This window comes from Pleurodeles waltl, chromosome 4_2 (assembly GCF_031143425.1).
Source record: "Pleurodeles waltl isolate 20211129_DDA chromosome 4_2, aPleWal1.hap1.20221129, whole genome shotgun sequence".
NCBI lineage: Eukaryota > Metazoa > Chordata > Amphibia > Caudata > Salamandridae > Pleurodeles > Pleurodeles waltl.
The window spans coordinates 499,383,462-499,411,223 of NC_090443.1; the positions used below are offsets into that span (position 1 = coordinate 499,383,462).

A 27,762-nucleotide genomic window follows, 5' to 3' on the forward strand; every position below is an offset into this window, starting at 1 on the left:
TACCTTATCATAACGACAGATTATCAGATAATCGTATTCCTTCTAAATCGAACTTTGTCCTAAAATTGCTCTGTTTTCTGAAATATTTTCATAATAAAAAAGTCATGATTTCTAGACATCGCCATGTAGGGGGGGGGAAAAACCCACCAATTTCAAGTATAAAGCAGTGAAAGGTAAAGATAGTTCACCACAATGGAGCACCATCCAGATCTCAGACAACCAAGGAAGCATCATAGAGATTGTATGCTCAAACCTCCTACAGAGCCCACAACTGACAGTAAAGATAGTAGAATAGGCTCTGTGAATGAGCCCCACAAAATCCTTCCATTACCACGAAAAAGATGTGCTTCACTGTTGAAGAATGCATGGCTAAGCAACTCAGTCAATAGGAAAGAAGTCTACATAAAAATCAGCCTGTGCTCTGCTGCAGAACATGCACCTCACTTTTCAGATACATAATTAAAGAGAAAACAGGGCTGTCCCAGCTGCTACTAGGATGTAGCTCTTTTTGGTTTGGGAGGAGGGGCTTCAGGATAAATCCTGCCAAACCATTTGAGAACTAATTGAGGACAAATACGTTAGACCCCAGCAGGACAGTGCAGCCATTCGTCTTCACCAGGACAAGAACGAAGAGGCATGCCAATGTCAAATGGCCTCTTGAGCTGCAGTTTTCATTGCTAAACTAATGTGCTTACTAGGCCCTCATGGGTTATGTTTATTAAGTTGAACTTCCAACTATCTCCAAAAAAATAACTACTCCAATGAATAAAACGGATTATAAAACATCATACTTGAAATTTCATCACGGAAAGCAAGAACTTTATTTGTTCAGATAAATAATTTAATTCTTCTTGATTGAGATTTACAGCCACTGGGTGACCAATACGGATATTTGACTGCCTCTGAAAACTTAACACTTTTTGTTAAAGATCATACATGCGCTTAAATCTTTTAGGGGCGGAGGCGGCAAAATAGAGGATGTCTTGTTAACAAAATCTTAAAAAGAGGAGGATGGAATTGTAAAAGTTTAGAAATACAAACTCACTTCCAATAAACAACAAAAGTTTAAGTAATGAAAACTTTCTAACCTATTGGGCTAAATTTACAACGTGTTGCATTATTTTCAGCCAATTAAAAGAGAAAATTGTAAAAGGTGTCTTTTGGGAAAAGGGTCAAGTTACTTTTTTTTAAAAAAATACCTGCTTCACAGTGAATGCCAACTTTGAAAATAAGTGTGAAGGTTTTTTTTTTTTAAACAAATGTGTTGAAGTAACTGCTACAGCATCAACAAGGTAACTATCAAAGTACATTTCTAAATTATTTTACACACGTTTATTTGTGCAAGCGAGTTTGGCTGCGATACTTGATCGAGAGAAAACAGGGTTAGTTGTAAGCATTTTAAGAAGACAATACCTTTATCTTTTAACTTTAGTTTTCGGAGGCTACCTCGAGGGATATTGGCACCCCTGAGCTAAATTTGATTTGCGTTCCTTTAAGATGTCATTAGAGGTTGCAGCAGAAACAGTTGGCTGTTCTTATTTAAGCAAAAGGGGGTGGGTGCCTTTTCAATTTCTCTATGCAGCTATTCCCACTAGAAAACTGAGAGCAGCCCCATTTCTTAATTGTGTCTCTTTATTTAGATACAAATGCGTACATTCTGCTATTCATCCATAGACAGGGAATCTTTTCAATTTTCTTCTATCGTGGAGTTTTACAACATTCTCATTACATTTACGTAGGAACACATATTAATTAGGCACACATACTATGAAAACCAACATTTCTATAACCCGCTGTGCTGTCAGGAGTAAGAGTTCAAAGGTATGGGGTGGGTGTTTGACCTACCCAGAGCAGATGCTGCATCTTCCTGCCGCACCCCACTACCTGAAGAGGGAACAGAGCTGCAAGATCAAAAAAAAAAAGAAAAAAAAAAGAAGACAGAAATAATATTCACAGGTCTGTTATAGCAACCTCAACATCGCTTTAAACACAACAGTAACCCGTTTATTCTGAAGGTTTCAAAACAAAGATTGAAGCTAAACTGAGCGAAGGGTATGGAATTCGCAGGCTGGAAAGGTCTGCCCTTCTAGGCACTTGCGGAGCCCAGTGTTCGGACTCTACAACACAAAGTGACTTTTATAGGCGAAAATGCAAAACTGCAAAACCATAAGAATGAAGGTCCCAACCCATTCCAAACGGGGAAATGAGTAGCACCACGTCGGTCCAGGAATGTGCCCAATGAACTAGGCGATTGTAGGACCTGATCAGACTCAACATACACTCTGTAGAGCGTTGCAGCCATTGGTGCAAAGCAGGAACTGTGGAAACCTCTCACCTGCTAAGGAACCAGTGGAAAGACATGCTTCACAAGGCAGGTATACAAGAACACTAAAGGGTGCTTTGGTGGGTCTCTGTCACTATGGAATACCTTCAATCACCAGGTAAATTTGGTCCAACTTTCATGACTGACATGTCTAGGTTATTGGGCAGTCACTAGCCCACAGGATCCATTAAGAGGGTGGGGAAGCTGGCAGTCCTGCTCACATGCTGCCAAAAAACTGAAATCGTGTAAAATTCCATGAACTGTGTGCTTGTTTTTGGGCCATTTTTACCCCATTCTGTGCTAGAATGGGTGAGATACGCCATACGATGTGTTGCAAAACATGACTTAGTCGACCGTTTTTCATGCAGTGCTATCAGAAAAGTTCCCTTATAGATCCTGTCAGCAATAGCCAGTTTAAACTTTCACAAGGGGCCATCTTTCGCCAACATGATTATTCACTACTGCAAGGTGTGCAGGCCCAGTGACCCCTCGCAATGTTATATTGTAGGTGCTTTGTAAGAACAATGTACTCTGCCTAGGTAGGGGGTCAGACACTCAATTGCTCTCAAAACTATAGCAAACCTTGGCAGAAAGGAGACTACTGATACACATCATGTTGGCCTTCCCAATTATAACAAGTTTAACCTCACCACAAGTGGTAGCAGTGTGTTAAATAAATGTCAACGTAAGAGCAACTGTTGCTCAGGTTATAGCCTCAACACGTCTGCCCTACCAGCAAGTTCCACTACCAACACAGGATTGTATGTTGAACTCCAGACATTCCTCTTCCTTGCTTTCCTGAAGGAGCACGTGACCCCTTCTGCTGCCATTACCAGCGGCTTCCACTGAAGAGTTTGAACTTACCACACTTCAATTTGCCCTTGCAGGGGTTTTCTGCTCCTTCCCACAATGTGTGCGACTACAAGACTCATTTGCCATGCACTCTCCAACTACATCTGCAAATCCTAATACCTCTTCATACTGCTATTCTTGGGGGGGCAGCCCACAAAAATAAGCAACTACATTCATACAGCGTCCTACAAACAGTGCTTCACATTCCCAGAATTCACAGCAGAAAAGTGAATGTTTGCAAGACTTTGGGATGAATTCTGGACCAAGCCGTTTTGGCAATCCCAGATTGTGAGCTAAACTCAAACTGTCTCCATGGTCAACAAATGCAGAATACTACCATTCCAGCCTGCGTGTCACAGTTATCTTATTCAACTAAACATAGAAAGGTTGTACTGATCCTTCTCACTGTTCGTCTGCTCTCCTCAAGACCAATCCTAGCAAAGCTCGGCTTATCTGGCTGTGAATGTATCTTTTGAATTTAAGCAATACAGTCATTTTTACTAGGCTCAATAACTGCTGTCAACTTTATAAAACTGACTGAAGTGTCACCCCCCTGGTGTGGTTTAAACCATGAGCTGTGCATGGGGATTATTCAGTCAAACCTCTGGCCCACTGGTTCACAGCAGTGCTTACCAGGTCACAGTAGATGCAGGAAGTACGGCTGTGGGTTCCTCAACTGGCTTAGCCTTTTCCTCAGCTGCAGCCGCCACTGCCCCTGAAGGTGGATTAGTAACAGCAGGGGCTGATGCCGTCGTCCTTGAAGGCTGAACAGCAGGTGCAGAGGAATCTTGGAGTGCAGGGGTGGGATCTACACACTGACAGCAGAGAGAAGAGAAAGATGAAAAGGAGGAATTGTTCCAAATCACTAATCAGACAGTTTGTTTAGTGGGAAGGGTTAATCTAAATGCTAATTAAATGCTTTTCACCCGTATGAAGGTGATGGTGGGAACTGGCAAGCTACCTTTGTCACCATGACTACCACAAAGTTCTTCTCGTCTATCTTGTAGTCTTTGATGGGCACATCGTCATTAAGTATCTTCCCAGCATATATCAGCTTCTGTCCAGCAACAGGAAATGCATCTCGGCCTTTCTCTGCTTCAATCTTCTCCTTCAAGACCTTGACCTGCAAGAGACAAGACTGTCATATGCGGTGATTTGAAACAAGCTCCTTTCAGTTGCAATGCAAGGCATGCTCTATTTTTCTGTATTCCAATATCCACTCTTTTCTCTGCCATGAATGGCAATCTAGTACCCTCTACAGTAAGAATGAAATGGTAGATTCTTCAGTAAGTTAACTGTGGTGGAGATCGACATTTAATTTCTGTGAGAACACAAATGAGGTTCAAAGGGCCAAACTTTCCAACTTAGAATTCAGAAGATTAGAGATACAATCCTGGTTTATCCAGAGTGTCAGCTTATGATCAAACCAGCACTATCTCCTTTAGCTTTAGTTCACTTACCTGGCCTGAATAGGGAGAATTCGAAATACACTAAATGTTGGCACGAAAAACTAATATAATCAAGCACTGGCAAAACCAACAGATCTAATGCAGACCTACTGGCTTTACCAAACCAATGTTTTTTACAGATACTGTGCGGTAATGGCAAAGAAACAAACAAATATGATATGATGTTACCACGCATGCATCATGCCACTTCAGTGTCCCAGTGCTATGCACACAAGCACAGAGCACCCATGGCCCATTTTTTTAATCTTATTATTCCCAATATAGAGTATGCCAATCTTGGAATAGTACATTGAAAAGAATAAAAATAAAGACTGCAACATAAGGTGGAAGGACAAGGTGCAGGAAACGTGAACACAGAAGAGCAAAGTGAGTGGGGAGGTGTAAAGAAATGGCTCCCTGTTGCAGTTACCCCCCACTTTTTGCCTGATACTGATGCTGACTTGACTGAGAAGTGTGCTGGGACCCTGCTAACCAGGCCCCAGCCCCAGTGTTCTTTCACCTAAAATGTACCATTGTCTCCACAATTGGCACAACCCTGGCACCCAGGTAAGTCCCTTGTAACTGGTACCCCTGGTACCAAGGGCCCTGATGCCAGGGAAGGTCTCGAAGGGCTGCAGCATGACTTATGCCACCCTAGGGACCCCTCACTCAGCACAGACACACTGCTTGCCAGCTTGTGTGTGCTGGTGGGGAGAAAATGACTAAGTCAACATTGCACTCCCCTCCGGGTGCCATGCCAACCTCACACTGCCTGTGGCATAGGTAAGTCACCCCTCTAGAAGGCCTTACAGCCCTAAGGCAGGGTGCACTATACCACAGGTGAGGGCATATGTGCATGAGCACTATGCCCCTACAGTGTCTAAGCAAAACCTTAGACATTGTAAGTGCAGGGTAGCCATAAGAGTATATGGTCTGGGAGTCTGTCAAAAACGAACTCCACAGCTCCATAATGGCTACACTGAATACTGGGAAGTTTAGTATCAAACTTCTCAGAATAAAAACCCACACTGATGCCAGTGTTGGATTTATTAAAAAATGCACACAGAGGGCATCTTAGAGATGCCCCCTGTATTTTACCCAATTGTTCAGTGCAGGACTGACTGGTCTCTGCCAGCCTGCTGCTGAGAGACGAGTTTCTGACCCCATGCGGTGAGAGCCCTTGTGCTCTCTGAGGACAGAAACAAAGCCTGCTCTGGGTGGAGGTGCTTCACACCTCCCCCCTGCAGGACCTGTAACACCTAGCAGTGAGCTTCAAAGGCTCAAGCTTCGTGTTACAATGCCCCAGGGCACTCCAGCTAGTGGAGATGCCCGCCCCCTGGACCCAGCCCCCACTTTTGGCGGCAAGTCCAGGAGAGATAATGAGAAAAACAAGAAGGAGTCACTGGCCAGTCAGGACAGCCCCTAAGGTGTCCTGAGCTGAGGTGACTCTGACTTTTAGAAATCCCCCATCTTGTAGAAGGAGGATTCCCCCAATAGGAATAGGGATGTGCCCCCCTCCCCTCAGGGAGGAGGCACAAAGAGGGTGTACCCACCCTCAAGGACAGTAGCCATTGGCTACTGCCCTCCCAGACCTAAACACACCCCTAAATTCAGTATTTAGGGGCTCCCCAGAACCTAGGAACTCAGATTCCTGCAACTTAAAGAAGAAGAGGACTGCTGAGCTGAAAAACCCTGCAGAGAAGAAGAAGACACCAACTGCTTTGGCCCCAGCCCTACCAGCCTGTCTCCCTCCTTCAGAAGAAAACTGCTCCAGTGACGCTTTCCCTGGGACCAGCGACCTCTGAATCCTCAGAGGACTGCCCTGCTTCCAAAAGACCAAGAAACTCCCGAGAACAGCGGCCCTGTTCAACAAAGACTGCAACTTTGTATCCAGAGGAGCAGATTTAAAGACCCCTGCAATCCCCGCAAGAAGCGTGAGACTTGCAACACTGCACCCGGCGACCCCGACTCGACTGGTGAAGAAACAACACCTCAGGGAGGACCATCCGGCGACTCCGAGACTGTGAGTGACCAAAGTTGTCCCCCCCTGAGCCCCCACAGCGACGCCTGCAGAGGGAATCCCGAGGCTCCCCCTGACCGCGACTGCCTGACTAAAATCCCGACGCCTGGAAAAGACCCTGCACCCGCAGCCCCCAGGACCTGAAGGATCGGAACTCCAGTGCAGGAGTGACCCCCCAGGAGGCCCTCTCCCTTGCCCAGGTGGTGGCTACCCCGAGGAGCCCCCCCCCTTGCCTGCATCGCTGAAGAGACCCCTTGGTCTCTCATTGAAACCTATTGAAAACCCGACGCTTGTTTGCACACTGCACCTGGCCGCCCCCGCGCTGCTAAGGGTGTACTTTTTGTGTGGACTTGTCTCCCCCCCCCCTCCCCCCCCCCCCCCCGGTGCCCTACAAAACCCCCCTGGTCTGCCCTCCGAAGACGCAGGTACTTACCTGCTGGCAGACTGGAACCGGGGCACCCCCTTCTCCATTGAAGCCTATGCGTTTTGGGCACCACTTTGAACTCTGCACCTGACCGGCCCTGAGCTGCTGGTGTGGTGACTTTGGGGTTGCTCTGAACCCCCAACGGTGGGCTACCTTGGACCCCAATTTGAACCCCGTAGGTGGTTTACTTACCTGCAAGAACTAACATTACTTTACCTCCCCCAGGAAATGTGAAAATTGCACTAAGTGTCCACTTTTAAAACAGCTAAATGTGTTTTATGTAAAAAGTATATATGCTATTGTGATTATTCAAAGTTCCTAGAGTACTTACCTGCAATACCTTTCAAATGAGATATTACATGTAGAATTTGAACCTGTGGTTCTTAAAATAAACTAAGAAAATATATTTTTCTATAACAAAAACCTATTGGCCTGGAATTGTTTCGGAGTGTGTGTTCCTCATTTATTGCCTGTGTGTATGTACAACAAATGCTTAACACTACTCCTTTGATAAGCCTACTGCTCGACCACACTACCACAAAATAGAGCATTAGTATTATCTCTTTTTGCCACTATCTTACCTCTAAGGGGAACCCTTGGACTCTGTGCATACTATTCCTTACTTTGAAATAGTGCATAGAGAGCCAACTTCCTACAGGAGGGCTTGGGGGTAATAGAGAAGCAATGATGGAAGAGGTAAAAAAAAAAAAAGAATAAAAAAAAATACAAATCAAAAAATGGATGGGAACTGGTGTAGGAAACAACAAATGATCTGGAAGGAGGAATAGCCGCACACAAGGGGAGAGCCAGAAAACACATGTTGCAATCCCTGGTCAGAGGGCCACAGGGCATGTAGGGGTTACTGGGCCGATTATGTTGGTTGAGGCCTTTTACTCCTGATGTCCTGGGAACCGATCTACGATGGATCATGAGCAAATAGGCAAATAACCCCTTCTGCATGTGACGCTCAGAGGCAGCTGTGGACGAGCAGTCAGTCAAACTTTATTCAGAAATAAAGCCATAAAGGATCAATAAAAATACAAATTACACATGCAGTCCATTTTACAAAATGAACAATTGCATACCAATTAGTATCTCAATAAAGATATAAGACTTGGTTTAAAATTTAAGAAGCAACAGCATATCCCAAAATGCAGTTGTAAGGAACATTCAGCTGATCAAAGCGTGGCAAATCAGGGTGTGGTAGAAATCTAAAACCCTTCTTGTAGGAATTTAAAAAATGGGCGCAGAAGGGGGACTAAAAAACAAGTGCTCACTCATTTTAAAATAAGTGCACAAAATAGCATAAAGTGCAGTAGGCTTTGCCTTAATGTTATCACCTGGGCCTGGTAATAGATTTTCAAACCATTCCACTTGCTGAGGGAAGGCTAAAAAATGAAAAAGAAATAATAAAAAATAATAATAAAAAAAATGCAGGGACCCATTCAAAGACTGGTCAGATAAAAACCTAAACTGGGCTTTTTCTATATAAGTGAGGTAAAATTACAACTAATGGCTAGGTAATAGGGAATAATCAACCAGAGAGGAAAGTTGGCCTGCCTGCTGCCTACGGGTAAGCTGCGCCTACTCATAAAAAATTACTCTATCTGGGCTCTATCAAAACTGGAAAAATCAGGTAGGATTATTTTAAAAAAAAACTCAGGGACTCGCAGCCTGCTGAAACTACTTTTAAGATACTCCAACCAAGAAATGGAGTGAGTTGACCAAGGCTAGGAAGCCCAAAAAATAGTTTTATAGAGCCCCAGCCCAGGGGTTCGCTAGATTTTCAACCATAATATCAGCAGGGCAAGCCCCAAAAGCGTCCTCCACATAGTGTAAGCCTACTTCTACATGACAAAAAAAAGTGGGCGCACCCTGTGGCACTATAAGTAAATCTACCCAGGAAGCCAATTTCTACTTTTTGGAGTCTGGAGCAATCGCAATACCCCCACACTCCTACCCCATAGGTAGCAATTAAGTCACACCTGGCTTTGTACAGATTATCATCTCCCTTACTGGTCTATTACCTAACATGGCTGAAAAATGGAAGACAGCTTCTGCAGCTCTGGTTGTTTGCCGCACCCTCAGAACTAACACAGATTTCCAGTTTAACTGAGAATCAGGGGCAACCCCCAGATTGATGAAACCCTCTTCTTTGCTGACAAGTGCACCATCTATAATAGAAGTCTTGGATTTAGTTTTCTTTTGCCCACGGAAAACTACAAAAGACTTTTGCTGATTGATCCTCAGACCTAAAGATGTCAAAGTCAGCAACGGCATCCAGCACTCTCTGTAGAGTAAATGCAATCCTCGGTAAAAGGACGGCTGCAGCCACATAAAGGAAGGTCAAAATGAAACAAATGCCCGCCCTCAAATAATCCAATTTCTTCTGTTACAAATGAAGATAGATATATATTATATATATATATATATATATATATATTTATTTTTGTATTTTTTGTAAAGCTCCCCGTTTTCCTTTTTTACTGATTTTTACAGAAACAGACAGAAAAAACATGTCATTTTCTATTTGTATTTATTGGTAAATGCGGATAAAAACAGATTCTTTTTTTTGAGTGATTCTATATGCGGTTAGTCATGACTTTTCAAGGCATTACCTGTGCGGCTTTAAAGGTTAGGTGATTAAAAAACAAAGAAAGGAATTTTAGGCATCAGGCTTAAACAGCAGTAAATCTGCACAAGGTTAATTATACAATTTCGTGTTTTCATGTAAGTGCAATGATTTATTATGTATGGTATCAGTGCACATTTATTGGTTATACAAATGTGGAAATATACTAGTTTCATCATGTTTTTTTACAAAACCAAAAACAAATATGGATATATACAGATAAACTAAGGAAAGAATAAAAAATAATTCCATAAAACAAGGAGCCCTAATAATTATAAATGTAAGAAACAAGAACGTGGCTAAGATGCAACCATGGCGGACTCCCTTGCCAAGGTGTCACAATGCAGACAACAGAGAAGGTTAACAAGGTGTTCTTCTACCCACAGATTCCCCTGGATAGTCCTTAATTTGTACCTAATAACAGTGTCAAAAGCACACAACAAGTCTATAAAGGCTAGCTGTAACGAGTCCTTCATGGCGTTGGTATACTTACCGATAAGAGATTCAGATGCTGCTCAACCGTGCCCAACCCATGTCTGAAAACATATTGCACCTCAAAAAGGATATTGTTAGAATTGGCCCAACCCTCCTATCACCATAAAAGAACCCTTTCCACGATCTTTACTGGAGAATCTTGTTACGTTATTGGGAGGCAACAAGCTGGACTGTTTCTGTCACACGTTAAGAGTTCAGTCCGCGATAGTATGCGCTAGCACATGGGTCTTGCTTGTGAGACACTGTTGTTAAAAAAGGCTTGGAGCCTGCCTGATGCTTACCATTGGTTGGCTTATTTACAGCCTAGTAATTGGTCACTGCAGGCCTAGCATAATTTCTGTTCCTTTCTGTGGAGCAGGGACCCATCCACTGCTCCCAATGAGCTTAAGGTACTATTTTGTTCTTTTGAACTTCTAGTGCCCTGCAAACGGAAGGAGTGTGACTGAAAAAGGCGTGTCCAGCAGGACAAACTAAATTGCAAGATTTTCCTTTTTTTTTATAGTTAACTTTATTTTTCCAAGTCTCCTTTTCTCACTTTGCACTCATGTTTTGTTTTTGCTTGTGGGCGCAAAAGATGATGATTAGCTTGCTCGAAGTCAGGCTTCTCCGAAAAGTAGCTTGTGAGCTACTGATAGCTCCCCATCGACTTGAATAGCTTACTTGTGTGTAGCCCAGCCAACTAAATTATAAACTTTTGCTTAAATTAATTAATATATGTATATCAAAATTGAAATGTGTATTTCAAGATGAAAATCTGAATATGTTGAGACTCTAGAGCTTCTAAACACATGTAAAGCTGATATTCGAATAGTAAGTCATGCAGCATTGGTAGACTTGTTGCTAATATTATTACCTTGGTGCCAGGGGCATTGAATATGTACTGTTCTGTATTACCCTTGTAGAAGCAGTAAACTGACGAAGCCTTGTTTTTTTACATTACTGCTGGCAGTCCTGCACCGAGATCAGGTAATCTTGCAAAGCGTGGTCACTAATTTAATCTTGTCTGATCTGTACAACACTGATAATATCAATAGCTCGGGATGATTTTCATTGAACACCAGTAGCTTTTATTACTGAGAAGGCTGGAGACCCCTGCTCTAAATATTGCAAATTGACAGTGTTTCTTTCGTAAGAATAATTTCCGAAATTATGCTTTAACACAAAATTGTGCGGTACACCCCTCACCAATCCAATCCAATCCAATCCACCCCATTCAAGCAAATTCCACACAAACGACAATCCAATCCACTGCAGACTAATCCAGTCTAGCCCACTCACACCAATCAACCCCATTCAATCAAATTCATCCTACTCACTCTAATCTACCCCACAGCAATCCAATCACCCCCACTCCAATCCATCCCACTCTACCACAATGTTATCCACCCCACTTCAAAGCAATCCACCTCAATCTAATCTATCCCACCCCACTCCAGCCCTCGCCATTTTATCAGCACACTCCACTCCACCTCACTCGAATCCAATCCGCCCACTCCAATCCACCATTCACTTCACCCCATCCACCCTAATCACTGCACCCCACTCACTCCACCCCTCTCAAATCAGACTGGAATTCTATAGCGCATGGCTACCCAACCGGGCCTACCACCTCTATGTTGAATACCATCTTACAATCCTTGGGTTTAACCATCCCTCAACTGATAGATCGAAAAGGTTGTAAGGGATATTTATCTTGTTTTTAAATCCGGGTACTGACTGTTTCCGGATGATAATGGGGGAGGTTATTATATATCTAGGGGGCTAAATAAGCAAAAGACCTTCCTCCACATCTCGCTCTTTTTATCTTTGGTATCACCAACACTCCTTGGGCACTTGACCGTAGGGATCTTCCTGGCAGATGCAAAGCCAGTAGGGTTTTGAAGGATGGCAGATCCTTCTCCTTGGATGGCCCGGTGCGTTATGCACATTGCCTTAAACCTTATCCTTTTTTCCCACTGGTAACCGATGAAGAGCTTTTAGGGCTGGTCGAGTCGTTTGATGATTGGGAATCTTAAGCAGCATTCTTGTGGCTGCGTGCTGGATTACTTGTAGCCGATTTGTAACAAATTTTGGGCCTCCCTGGTATAGGGAATTTCCATAATCCAAGCATGAATTGATCAGGATCTGAAAACAAGCGCCCTTCAGTTTTTTGGCTTGCATTTCTGGTGTTAATTTATCATCTAACTTAAATCCTAGGCTTTTGATCACTGGGGTTGGGATGGGGGCGGTTCTCCCCATTGATCGGGCTGTCCTAGTTGCCATCCACTCCAATTTTTGTTTCCATAGACCCTGATCTCCGTTTTGTTGGCACGGAGTTTAAGACAGCTTCTAGAAATCTATTCAATAACTTCTTTGAGGCAGGAGTTGAGCTGTGAGGAGACACCTGGTCTCTGGAGTAAGTGCCATGGTGATCTGAGTGTCATCTGCGTATGACAAGGGTTAGGCCACTGGATTGTACAATTTCTGTTAACGGCCGTACATATAAATCAAATAATGTAGGGCTCATGGAGGATCCCTGCGGCACTCCATGCTGTAGTGGAAAAGGGGAAGAGAAGTAGGAGCCTTCCCTCAGCCTAAAATATCTATCTTCTAGAAATTATTTTAGCCACTTAAGTGTACCTTTACTTATCTCTTTATTCCATCTATGTTCTGCAGTGTGTCTTTCTTCTCTTTTTGCCAGGTCTTCTTTGGTATGTTACACATGGTGTCTCTTTGATAGCTTTTTGTGACTGTTGGTGGTTTGGCCATGTCCATGACTCCTACATTTGATTGCTCATTCCTTGGGACACTCCCATTTTTATATGGTGACTATACAGAGATCACAAATTAAGCAAATTTCTGTTATATGACCACTATTATTTGATTATGTACATATATTTATCAGTTTCCATGTAAGCAGAATTACATAGTATGTATATATATGCTTTTCTACAGCCTTGAAAAAGTCACCAGCATGACGAAAAACGTGTTGGCTGTGTCTGCAGTGAAGTACTTTGTTTACTAAAATACAACGCTCTCGACAATAAAGACATCATTTGTCAAGGAAACTGATGTGAACACCGATGTACATGTTTGTTTCATCTATTCAATGGAAACTAGACATTACATATTGTAACAGACTTGTGTTATACTAGAATTGATCGTGTGCGGTGGTCTAACCTTGCTCACCTCCTATCCACCCCACTCACTCCACACCTACCCCTAAAGCTCATTACTGCCTTGAAAAACCAGCCTAAAAGTACGCTGACTTGTTTAATGAAACATTCAAAGGCAGTGTACTGGAATGTTTTCAACAAAAGGATAAAGTCTTCTATAATTTAAAGCTTTACAGTTAAAAAGCTATCGGCATAGCAGGACAAAATTTCATATTAACTGGGTCATCGAAACAACGGCTTCAAAGCAAGTGCATTTAAAAGTCCCAACACTTCGACGCTGGCTTTCTAATGGAAGAACATTAAACACATTTTTGGAACTCTTTTTCAGTTCTAAAGTTGAAACATAATTAAATATGGAACATAAATAGTAAGTAAAAGCGAGGGGTTCTCTCAATGGAATGGTTTCTCCACCTTCTATTTTTTTTAAATACTTTTTTCATTACAGTACTGTCCAGTTCATAATCCTGAGAAGAATCCTGAATTGTTGGGTTTGAAACGCATCAACAGTTTTAATCTAGGGAGTTGATTTGGAGTTAGGCTAGGTTGTAGGAAACCTTTAACAAATAAAAGTAATCATGGTCCTGCCCCCTTCGTAAGCACATAACAAATTGAATAAAGGCCCTTAGTTTAATGGTTAGAAACACGGAGAAAAAGAAAAAAAAAAAAGTGTTACTCCTTCAATCTCAAATAATGAACTGGTTGAATTTGGTTTAGTGAATACTGTTCAGTTTTTTGCTTTTCTGTTTTATGATGCTAATGTTGTAATGACAAATGTATTTTAGTGATTATGGTAAAAATACAAAAATGTAACAGGCATGAATAATGTTGTGGTAATTTTCTTTAATACCTTATTTTTTATGTTGTTTCTCTTTAGTAAGACATGCCTTGTTAAAGTTATTGAGTTTTTGAAAAATTAAAATAACAAAAAGTGGACGCAAGAATTCATTTTTCGTGGCCATGATCTAAAAAGGTGTTAAAAAGTATCAGTTGAGGTGTATTTTCTCTTTAAATAATATAGTGGCCTAACCCTACTGACTATAAACAGGCCTGACCCTCTCTGTATTAAACTTTATGAGCGGGTTCTTACCCGTGAGGGTATTTTTCCTCCATTGTCATTTTAACAAAATAGGAAGTAGTTCATTTAGTTTAAAAACCCAATTGGCCTGTTGCCGCCAATCCCATCCACCCAGACTCTGCCCCAATCCACTCCGCCCTAGTTCAATCCACTCCACTCCGCCCTAGTTCAATCCACTCCACCCCGCCCTAGTTCAATCCACTCCACCCCGCCCTAGTTCAATCCACTCCACCCCGCCCTAGTTCAATCCACTCCACCCCGCCCTAGTTCAATCCACTCCACCCCGCCCCAGTTCAATCCACTCCACCCCGCCCCAGTTCAATCCACTCCACCCCGCCCCAGTTCAATCCACTCCACCCCGCCCCAGTTCAATCCACTCCACCCCGCCCCAGTTCAATCCACTCCACCCCGCCCCAGTTCAATCCACTCCACCCCGCCCCAGTTCAATCCACTCCACCCCGCCCCAGTTCAATCCACTCCACCCCGCCCCAGTTCAATCCACTCCACCCCGCCCCAGTTCAATCCACTCCACCCCGCCCCAGTTCAATCCACTCCACCCAATCCTATCTACACCATCCCAGTTCAACCCACTAGACTCCAATCCATCCACCCCACCCCAATGCAATCCACCAAAGTCACATTTTCCCCACCCAGTTCAGTCCAACTCCAGTACCATCCTTCTAATCCTAACCACTCCAATCTCCCCTCAATCCAATCCAATCTCCCCTCAATCCAATCCAATCTCCCCTCAATCCAATCCAATCTCCCCTCAATCCAATCCAATCTCCCCTCAATCCAATCCAATCTCCCCTCAATCCAATCCAATCTCCCCTCAATCCAATCCAATCTCCCCTCAATCCAATCCAATCTCCCCTCAATCCAATCCAATCTCCCCTCAATCCAATCCAATCTCCCCTCAATCCAATCCAATCTCCCCTCAATCCAATCCAATCTCCCCTCAATCCAATCCAATCTCCCCTCAATCCAATCCAATCTCCCCTCAATCCACTCCAATCCAATCCACCCTCAATCCACTCCAATCCAATCCACCTCAATCCACCTCAATCCACTCCAATCCAATCCACCTCAATCCACCTCAATCCACTCCAATCCAATCCACCTCAATCCACCTCAATCCACTCCACCTCAATCCACCTCAATCCACTCCACCTCAATCCACTCCAATCCACCTCAATCCAATCCAATCCACCTCAATCCACTCCAATCCACCTCAATCCACTCCAATCCACCTCAATCCACTCCAATCCACTCCAATCCACTCCACCTCAATCCACTCCAATCCACTCCACCTCAATCCACTCCAATCCACTCCACCTCAATCCACTCCAATCCACTCCACCTCAATCCACTCCAATCCACTCCACCTCAATCCACTCCAATCCACTCCAATCCACTCCACCTCAATCCACTCCACCTCAATCCACTCCACCTCAATCCACTCCAATCCAATCTACCCCACCCCACTCCAATCCAATCTACCCCACCCCACTCCAATCCAATCCAATCCACCCCACCCCACTCCAATCCAATCCAATCCACCCCACCCCCTCACTCCAATCCACCCCACCCCACCCCCTCACTCCAATCCACCCCACCCCCTCACTCCACTCCACCCCACCCACTCCACTCCACCCCTCACTACAATCCACCCCCTCACTACAATCCACCCCCTCACTACAATCCAATCCACCCCACTCACTCCAATCCAATCCAATCCAATCCACCCCACTCACTCCAATCCAATCCAATCCACCCCACTCACTCCAATCCAATCCAATCCACCCCACCCACTCACTCCAATCCACCCCACCCACTCACTCCAATCCACCCCACCCACTCACTCCAATCCACCCCACCCCACCCACCCACCCACTCACTCCAATCCACCCCACCCCACCCACTCACCCACTCCAATCCACCCCACCCCACCCACTCACCCACTCCAATCCACCCCACCCCACTCACTCACTCCAATCCACCCCACCCACTCCAATCCACCCCACCCACTCCAATCCACCCCACCCACTCCAATCCACCCCACCCCACTCACCCACTCCAATCCACCCCACCCCACCCACCCACTCAAATCCACCCCACCCACTCACTCCAATCCACCCCACCCACTCACTCCAATCCACCCCACCCACCCACTCCAATCCACCCCACCCCAATCCACCCCACCCACTCCAATCCACCCCACCCACTCCAATCCACCCCACCCCACTCACCCACTCCAATCCACCCCACCCCACCCACCCACTCAAATCCACCCCACCCACTCACTCCAATCCACCCCACCCACTCACTCCAATCCACCCCACCCACCCACTCACTCCAATCCACCCCACCCCACCCACCCACCCACCCCAATCCACCCCACCCCACTCACCCACTCCAATCCACCCCACCCCACCCACTCACTCACTCCAATCCACCCCACCCACTCCAATCCACCCCACCCACTCCAATCCAATCCACCCCACCCACTCCAATCCAATCCACCCCACCCACTCCAATCCAATCCACCCCACCCACTCCAATCCAATCCACCCCACCCACTCCAATCCAATCCACCCCACCCACTCCAATCCAATCCACCCCACCCACCCACTCCAATCCACCCCACCCACTCACTCCACTCCAATCCACCCCACCCCACCCCACCCACTCACTCCAATCCACCCCACCCCACCCCACCCCCTCACTCCAATCCACCCCACCCCACCCACTCCCTCCCTCCAATCCACCCCACCCACTCCCTCCAATCCACCCCACCCACTCCCTCCAATCCACCCCACCCACTCCCTCCAATCCACCCCACCCACTCCCTCCAATCCACCCCACCCACTCCCTCCAATCCACCCCACCCACCCACTCCCTCCAATCCACCCACCCCACCCACCCACTCCCTCCAATCCACCCACCCCACCCACCCACTCCCTCCAATCCACCCACCCCACCCACTCCCTCCAATCCACCCACCCCACCCACTCCCTCCAATCCACCCACCCCCACCCACTCCCTCCAATCCACCCACCCCACTCACTCACTCCCTCCCTCCAATCCACTCCACCCACTCACTCCCTCCACTCCAATCCACCCACTCACTCCAATCCACCCACTCACTCCAATCCACCCCACCCACTCACTCACTCCAATCCACTCCACCCACTCACTCACTCCAATCCACTCCACCCACTCCAATCCACTCCACCCACTCCAATCCACTCCACCCACTCCAATCCACTCCACCCACTCCAATCCACTCCACCCACTCCAATCCACCCCCCCCACCCACTCACTCCAATCCACCCCACTCACTCACTCACTCCAATCCACCCCACCCACTCACTCCAATCCACCCCACCCACTCACTCACTCCAAACCACCCCACCCTCACTCACTCACTCCAAACCACCCCACACTCACTCACTCCAAACCACCCCACACACTCACTCCAAACCACCCCACACACTCACTCACTCCAAACCACCCCACACACTCACTCACTCCAATCCACCCCACCCACTCACTCACTCCAATCCACCCCACCCACTCCCACCCCACCCACATCCACCCCCACCCCACCCACATCCACCCCCACCCCTCACTCACTCCACCCCACCCACTCACTCCAATCCACCCCACCCACTCACTCCAATCCACCCCACCCACTCACTCCAATCCACCCCACCCACTCACTCCAATCCACCCCACCCACTCACTCCAATCCACCCCACCCACTCACTCCAATCCACCCCACCCACTCACTCCAATCCACCCCACCCCACCCCACCCCACCCCACCCACCCACTCACTCCAATCCACCCCACCCACTCCAATCCACCCCACCCACCCACCTCAATCCACTCCAATCCAATCCACCTCAATCCACTCCAATCCAATCCACCTCAATCCACTCCAATCCACTCCACCTCAATCCACTCCACCTCAATCCACTCCACCTCAATCCACTCCACCTCAATCCACTCCAATCCACTCCACTCCACCTCAATCCAATCCACCTCAATCCAACTCAATCCAATCCACCTCAATCCAATCCACCTCAATCCAATCCACCTCAATCCAATCCACCTCAATCCAATCCACCTCAATCCACTCCAATCCAATCTACCCCACCCCACCCCACTCCAATCCAATCTACCCCACCCCACTCCAATCCAATCTACCCCACCCCACTCCAATCCAATCTACCCCACCCCACTCCAATCCAATCCAATCCAATCTACCCCACCCCACTCCAATCCAATCCAATCTACCCCACCCCACTCCAATCCAATCCAATCTACCCCACCCCACTCCAATCCAATCTACCCCACCCCACTCCAATCCAATCCAATCTACCCCACTCCACTCCAATCCACCCCACCCCACCCCCTCACTCCAATCCACCCCACCCCACCCCCTCACTCCAATCCACCCCACCCCACCCCCTCACTCCAATCCACCCCACCCCCTCACTCCACTCCATCCCACCCCCTCACTCCACTCCACCCCCTCACTCCAATCCAATCCACCCCACTCACTCCAATCCAATCCACCCCACTCACTCCAATCCAATCCACCCCACTCACTCCAATCCAATCCACCCCACTCACTCCAATCCAATCCACCCCACCCCCACCCACTCACTCCAATCCACCCCACCCACCCACTCACTCCAATCCACCCCACCCACTCACTCCAATCCACCCCACCCCCACCCCACCCCACCCCACCCACTCACTCCAATCCACCCCACCCCACCCACTCACTCCAATCCACCCCACCCCACCCACTCACTCCAATCCACCCCACCCCACCCACTCACTCCAATCCACCCCACCCCACCCACTCACTCCAATCCACCCCACCCACCCACTCCAATCCACCCCACCCACTCCAATCCACCCCACCCACCCACTCCAATCCACCCCACCCACTCCAATCCACCCCACCCACTCCAATCCACCCCCACCCACTCCAATCCACCCCACCCACTCACTCACTCCAATCCACCCCCACCCCACCCACTCCCTCCCTCCAATCCACCCCACCCACTCCCTCCAATCCACCCACTCCACCCACCCCCACCCACCCACTCCCTCCAATCCACCCACCCCCACCCACTCCCTCCAATCCACTCCACCCACTCACTCCCTCCACTCCACTCCACTCCACTCCAATCCACCCACTCACTCACTCCAATCCACTCCAACCCACTCCACCCACTCCACCCACTCCAATCCACCCACTCACTCCAATCCAATCCACCCACCCACTCACTCACTCCAATCCACCCCCCCCACCCACTCCAATCCACCCCCCCACCCACTCACTCACTCCAATCCACCCCACCCACTCACTCCAATCCACCCCACCCACTCACTCACTCCAATCCACCCCACCCACTCACTCCAAACCACCCCACCCTCTCACTCACTCAAAACCACCCCACCCTCACTCACTCAAAACCACCCCACACACTCACTCACTCACTCCAAACCACCCCACACACTCACTCACTCACTCCAAACCACCCCACACACACACACTCACTCACTCCAAACCACCCCACACACACACACACTCACTCCAAACCACCCCACACACTCACTCACTCCAATCCACCCCACCCACTCTCACTCCAATCCACCCCACCCACTCACTCACTCCAATCCACCCCACCCACTCACTCACTCCAATCCACCCCACCCACTCACTTCAATCCACCCACTCCCACCCCACCCACATCCACCCCCACCCCTCACTCCAATCCACCCCACCCACTCCAATCCACCCCACCCACTCACTCCAATCCACCCCACCCCACCCACTCACTCCAATCCACCCCACCCACCCACTCACTCCAATCCACCCCACCCCACCCACCCACCCACTCACTCCAATCCACCCCACCCACCCACTCACTCCAATCCACCCCACCCACCCACTCACTCCAATCCACCCCCCCCACTCACTCACTCCAATCCACCCCACCCACTCACTCACTCCAATCCACCCCACCCACTCACTCACTCCAATCCACCCCACCCCCTCACTCCAATCCACCCCACCCCCTCACTCCAATCCACCCCACCCACTCACTCACTCCAATCCACCCACTCCCACCCCACCCACCCCCACCCCACCCACATCCACCCACTCACTCACTCCAATCCACCCCCCCACCCACTCACTCACTCCAATCCACCCCAACCATTCACTCACTCCAATCCACCCCACCCACTCACTCACTCACTCCAATCCACCCCACTCACTCCAATCCACCCCACCCACTCACTCCAATCCACCCCACCCACTCACTCCAATCCAATCCACCCCACCCACTCACTCACTCCAATCCACCCCACCCACTCCCTCCAATCCACCCACTCCCACCCCACCCCACCCACATCCACATCCACCCCCACCCACATCCACCCCTCACTCCAATCCACCCCACCCCACCCACTCCAATCCACTCCACCCCACCCACTCCAATCCACTCCACCCCACCCACTCCAATCCACCCCACCCCACCCACTCCAATCCACTCCACCCCACCCACTCCAATCCACCCCACCCACTCACTCCAATCCACCCCACCCACTCACTCCAATCCACCCCACCCACTCACTCACTCACATCCACCCCACCCACCCACTCACTCACATCCACCCCACCCACCCACTCACTCACATCCACCCCACCCACCCACTCACTCACATCCACCCCACCCACTCACTCACTCACATCCACCCCACCCACTCACTCACTCACTCACTCACATCCACCCCACCCACTCACTCACTCACATCCACCCCACCCACTCACTCACTCACATCCACCCCACCCACTCACTCCAATCCACCCCACCCACTCACTCCAATCCACCCCACCCACTCACTCCAATCCACCCCACCCACTCACTCACTCCAAACCACCCCACCCACTCACTCACTCACTCCAAACCACCCCACCCACTCACTCCAATCCACCCCACCCCACCACTCACTCACTCCAATCCACCCCACCCCACCCACTCACTCCAATCCACCCCACCCACTCACTCACTCCAATCCACCCCACCCACTCACTCCAATCCACCCCACCCACTCACTCCAATCCACCCCACCACTCACTCACTCCAATCCACCCCACCCCACCCACTCACTCCAATCCACCCCACCCCACCCACTCACTCACTCCAATCCACCCCACCCACTCACTCACTCCAATCCACCCCACCCACTCACTCCAATCCACCCCACCCACTCACTCACTCCAATCCACCCCACCCACTCACTCCAATACACCCCACCCACTCACTACAATCCACCCACTACAATCCACCCACTCCCACCCCACCCACATCCACCCCTCACTCCAATCCACCCCACCCCACCCACTCCAATCCACCCCACCCACTCCAATCCACCCACTCCACCCACTCCAATCCACCCCACCCCACCCACCCACTCAAATCCACCCCACCCACCCACTCCACCCACTCAAATCCACCTCACCCACCCACTCAAATCCACCCCACCCACCCACCCAAATCCACCCCACCCACCCGAATCCACCCCACCCACCCGCCCAAATCCACCTCACCCACCCGCCCAAATCCACCTCACCCACCCGCCCACCCAAATCCACCTCACCCACCCGCTCAAATCCACCCCACCCACCCGCTCAAATCCACCCCACCCACCCGCTCAAATCCACCCCACCCACCCGCTCAAATCCACCCCACCCACCCGCTCAAATCCACCCCACCCACCCGCTCAAATCCACCCCACCCACTCTCACTCTCACTCACATCCACCCCACCCACTCTCACTCACATCCACCCCACCCACTCTCCCTCACATCCACCCCACCCACTCTCACTCACATCCATCCCACCCACTCTCACTCACATCCATCCCACCCACTCTCACTCACATCCACCCCACCCACTCTCTCTCACTCACATCCACCCCACCCACTCTCTCTCACTCACATCCACCCCACCCACTCTCTCTCACTCACATCCACCCCACCCACTCTCACTCTCACTCACATCCACCCCACCCACTCTCACTCACATCCACCCCACCCACACTCACCCCACCCACTCACACCCCACCCACTCACACTCACCCCACCCACTCACACTCACCCCACCCACTCACACTCACCCCACCCACTCAAATCCACCTCACCGACTCATTCACATCCACCCCACCCACTCACTCACATCCACCTCACCCACTCTCTCACATCCACCCCACTCACTCTCACATCCACCCCACCCACTCTCTCTCACATCCACCCCACCCACTCTCTCACATCCACCCCACCCACTCTCTCTCACATCCACCCCACCCACTCTCTCTCTCACATCCACCCCACCCACTCTCTCTCTCACATCCACCCCACCCACTCTCTCTCTCACATCCACCCCACCCACTCTCTCACATCCACCCCACCCACTCTCTCACATCCACCCCACCCACTCTCTCACATCCACCCCACCCACTCTCTCTCTCACATCCACCCCACCCACTCTCTCTCTCACATCCACCCCACCCACTCTCTCTCTCACATCCACCCCACCCACTCTCTCTCTCACATCCACCCCACCCACTCTCTCACATCCACCCCACCCACTCTCTCCCATCCACCCCACCCACTCTCTCCCATCCACTCCAATCCACTCAAATCCAATCCACTCCACCCCAATCCACCCCCACACTCGCATCCACCCCAATCCACCCCCACACTCGCATCCACCCCAATCCACCCCCACACTCGCATCCACCCCAATCCACCCCCACACTCGCATCCACCCCAATCCACCCCCACACTCGCATCCACCCCAATCCACCCCCACACTCGCATCCACCCCACCCCCACACTCGCATCCACCCCACCCCACCCCCACACTCGCATCCACCCCACCCCCACACTCGCATCCACCCCACCCCCACTCTCGCATCCACCCCACCCCACCCCCACTCTCGCATCCACCCCACCCCACACCCACTCTCGCATCCACCCCACCCCACCCCCACTCTCGCATCCACCCCACCCCACACTCACTCACATCCACCCCACCCCACACTCACTCACATCCACCCCACCCCACACCCACTCACATCCACCCCACCCCACACCCACATCCACCCACACCCACATCCACCCACACCCCACATCCACCCACACCCACACCCACATCCACCCACACTCACATCCACCCACACCCACATCCACCCACATCCACCCACACTCACATCCACCCACACTCACATCCACCCACACTCACATCCACCCACACCCACATCCACCCACACTCACATCCACCCACACCCACATCCACCCACACCCACATCCACCCTCACTCACATCCACCCTCACTCACACCCACCCTCACTCACACCCACCCTCACTCACACCCACCCACCCTCACACCCACCCACACTCACACCCACCCCCACCCCCACATCCACCCCACCCACCCACTCCCACACATCCACCCCACCCACTCACCCACATCCACCCCACCCACTCACTCACTCACCCACATCCACCCCACCCACTCACTCACCCACATCCACCCCACCCACTCACTCACCCACATCCACCCCACCCACTCACTCACCCACATCCACCCCACCCACTCACTCACCCACATCCACCCCACCCACTCACTCACCCACATCCACCCCACCCACTCACTCCCATCCACCCCACCCACCCACCCCCATTCCTCCACCCTACCCATTCAAACTCACCCCACCCAGTTCACTCACTCTGACCCTCCAACCCACCTCACCTACCCACTCACTCCAACCCACCCTACTCTCACTCACTCACTCCAACCCACCCTACTCTCACTCACTCACTCCAACCCACCCTACTCTCACTCACTCACTCCAACCCACCCTACTCTCACTCACTCCAACCCACCCTACTCTCACTCACTCCAACCCACCCTACTCACTCACTCACTCCAACCCACCCTACTCACTCACTCACTCCAACCCACCCTACTCTCACTCACTCACTCCAACCCACCCTACTCTCACTCACTCACTCCAACCCACCCTACTCTCACTCACTCACTCCAACCCACCCTACTCTCACTCACTCACTCACTCCAACCCACCCTACTCTCACTCACTCACTCACTCCAACCCACCCTACTCTCACTCACTCCAACCCACCCTACTCTCACTCACTCCAATCCACCCTACTCTCACTCACTCCAATCCACCCTACTCTCACTCACTCCAATCCACCCTACTCTCACTCACTCCAATCCACCCTACTCTCACTCACTCCAATCCACCCTACACTCACTCACTCCAATCCACCCTACTCACTCACTCCAATCCACCCTACTCACTCACTCCAATCCACCCTACTCACTCACTCCAATCCACCCTACTCACTCACTCCAATCCACCCTACTCACTCACTCCAATCCACCCTACTCACTCACTCCAATCCACCCTACACTCACATCCACCCTACACTCACTCCAATCCACCCTACACTCACTCCAACCCCACCCCCCCACTCACTCCAACCCCACCCCCCCACTCACTCCAACCCCACCCCCCCACTCACTCCAACCCCACCCCCCACTCACTCCAACCCCACCCCACCACCCACCCCCCACTCCAACCCCACCCACCCACTCACTCACTCCAACCCCACTCACCCACTCCAACCCCACCCACCCACTCACTCCAACCCCACCCACCCACTCCAACCCCACCCAGCCACTCACTCCAACCCCACCCCACCCCCCTCACCCACTCCAACCCCACCCCACCCCCTCACCCACTCCAACCCCACCCCACCCCCTCACCCACTCCAACCCCACCCCCTCACCCACCCACTCCAACCCACCCCCTCATCCACTCCAACCCACCCCACCACCCACCCCCTCACCCACTCCAACCCATCCCACTCACTTACTCACTCCAACCCATCCCACTCACTCACTCCAACCCACCCAAACCCACCCCACTCACTCACTCCAACCCAATCCAGCAGTTGAACCCACCCAAATTCCCTCCATCCCCAGTACAATGCACTCTACCCAATACAATCCACACTGCCCAAGTTTAACTCACCCAACTCTGATCCATCCCACTCCAGTCCAATTCAATCCACCATGTCACTCCAATCTAAATCACCCCACTCCAACCCACCCTACTCCACTAATCTAGTCCAATCCTATGCACCCCAGTCCTGTGACTCTGATCCAATCCACCCACACCACTCCGATCCAATCCACACAAATCCCATTTCAATCCAATCAACCCTTACTTCAAACCACCCCACTTCAATCCACTACCTCAGTCCACACCAATCCACCCCATTTCAATCCACTCACTCAACCCACACCACTCCCTCAGTCCACTCAAACCCACTCCACTACCTCATGCGACTCCAATCCACCCTACTCCACCCCACCTCAATGCACTCCAATCAACCCTACTCCACCCCACTACCTATCCACTGCAACCTACAACACTTTGCTCCCCAACTCTACAACACTCCACGCCACTAACGTTTAGTCATGCTCAACAACAGCCACTCTAGTGTACAACATGGCAAAAATACACTGCCAAAGCCAATAGCTCTTGCATAAGCGAGATCTATCTGTTTTGTCAGTGCTCATTATAGATCTGTACTATAAAAGCTTCTTTCCATTAGGGAGGAGAGAGACAGTAATTACAGCTCTAAAACCATTTGTGAACAGAGAAGGCCACAGGTCAATATTTTCTCTGAACACGTTTACAGGGACTCTATCAAGCCCGGGGCTTTCCTGCACTGGCCATACTTGATGGCAACAGCAACATCCTGATTAGTGCTGGAATGGCTGACCAGGAGGAGCAAATCTCCAGCCTTACAAGAAGATACCAATCTCCTGAGGAGTGCAAGCATGTATCGGAGATTTGAACACATGATTGAAGCGGATGACAGAGGACACCACCAGGATTAAACATTCTATGTTACAGGAAGTAGCCTCTAAACAATGGGCAGTTCAAAACCTTTCAGAATAGGTTGGCATCCCTGAAGATCCCAGCAGCCAACAGACCAGACCATTACCCATTTCTAAGTTCAGCGCTCCGAGCATTCAAGGTAGCTATATAGGCTTTATGCACTATAATATTTCCCATATTGTTTGGCACAGTGTTTAGGCCGCCTTCAGCTGTTGATGTGGTTGCAAGCAGGCTGCATTAAACCGTCGGTGTAGAGGGGTAATGGACGTAGAATGTTTCACAGTAAGGGCTATAGCAATAGCTAGGCAGACAATGTTGATGCCTATTACATAGGAAGGGGCAAAATCAGATGAAAGAGCCCTATATTGCAACAGTTTTCAGAAACTACATTTTCCAAGAACATTTTCAGGTCCACATGCTTACATTACACTCTTAGGCCTTTATCAGCACTAAAACAAGAGGGGCCACTTCTACCTTGGGCTAGATTTTCACATTGACTGATTTGAAAAATATTACCAGAGATTTAGGGTAACTTGAGCAATTTGGGGAGATTTTAAAATCAATATCTATAAAATGTAATTCATGTGACATTAAAATAAAATGAATGGCGCTACATTTGTTGCATCCAGTAAAAGTTGGGTATGTCTTTGGGTGGCAAAGGCACAGTCACTCACAAACACCAAATCCTTGGAGTATATTATTCATGGTGGCCCCATAATCAGAATGCCTGAAATGCGTCAGCGCATGGCCACCAATATTCTCCAAAGCACAGACCTGTGACCCACTAAATTCACATAAAGTACAACTGAAAACACCCGCCCAAAGTCAGCAATGCGAACACATTTTAAAACTCACATTTGCAAACATATCATCTAACAAAGCCACAACAATGATCAAAAAGATGGTGACAATTTTACAACTAATAAATCAACTGAGCCCAAACCCCAACAGCAAAAATCACTTTTAAGCCACACATCTTGATAGAAATTGAAGTGGCTAAGTCTTCCCTTGCCCTGCCAGTTGATAATGCAGGGTTACAGAAAGAAAGAAAAACACTATTATGAAATTTGTCCAGGCACTAGTCTCTTGAAGAAAGATTAGATCAAACTCTTTCTGTAACCCAACCATTCTTTGTTGGACAGCTTAGATCGAACGCCAACTAAGTTACAAGGTAATAAAGTAGAAATGTCAACCATACTTGTCGGTCTGAATGGAGGACCTGGGCCTAATTGTGGTTTAACTTTCTGTCCTGACCTGACCTCAAAACCATGCTTCTAGGAGAGCCACAATATGAAATACAAGGAAAGCG

At 49.5% G+C, this 27,762-nt stretch overlaps 1 protein-coding gene across 2 annotated transcripts in view; it reads right to left on the reverse strand.

Annotated features, from left to right (window-relative positions):
• The window catches only part of RAD23A (RAD23 homolog A, nucleotide excision repair protein), a 142,874-nt gene that overhangs the window by 85,583 nt on the left and 29,529 nt on the right, over positions 1-27,762 (reverse strand). For both annotated transcript variants that reach the window (XM_069231964.1, XM_069231965.1), the window contains exons 2-4: positions 4,137-4,298; positions 3,809-3,990; positions 1,846-1,901 (exon numbers count right to left, since the gene is read on the reverse strand). In XM_069231964.1, coding sequence (XP_069088065.1) covers positions 1,846-1,901; positions 3,809-3,990; positions 4,137-4,298 — 400 coding nt within the window. The remainder of the gene's footprint in view (positions 1-1,845; positions 1,902-3,808; positions 3,991-4,136; positions 4,299-27,762) is intronic.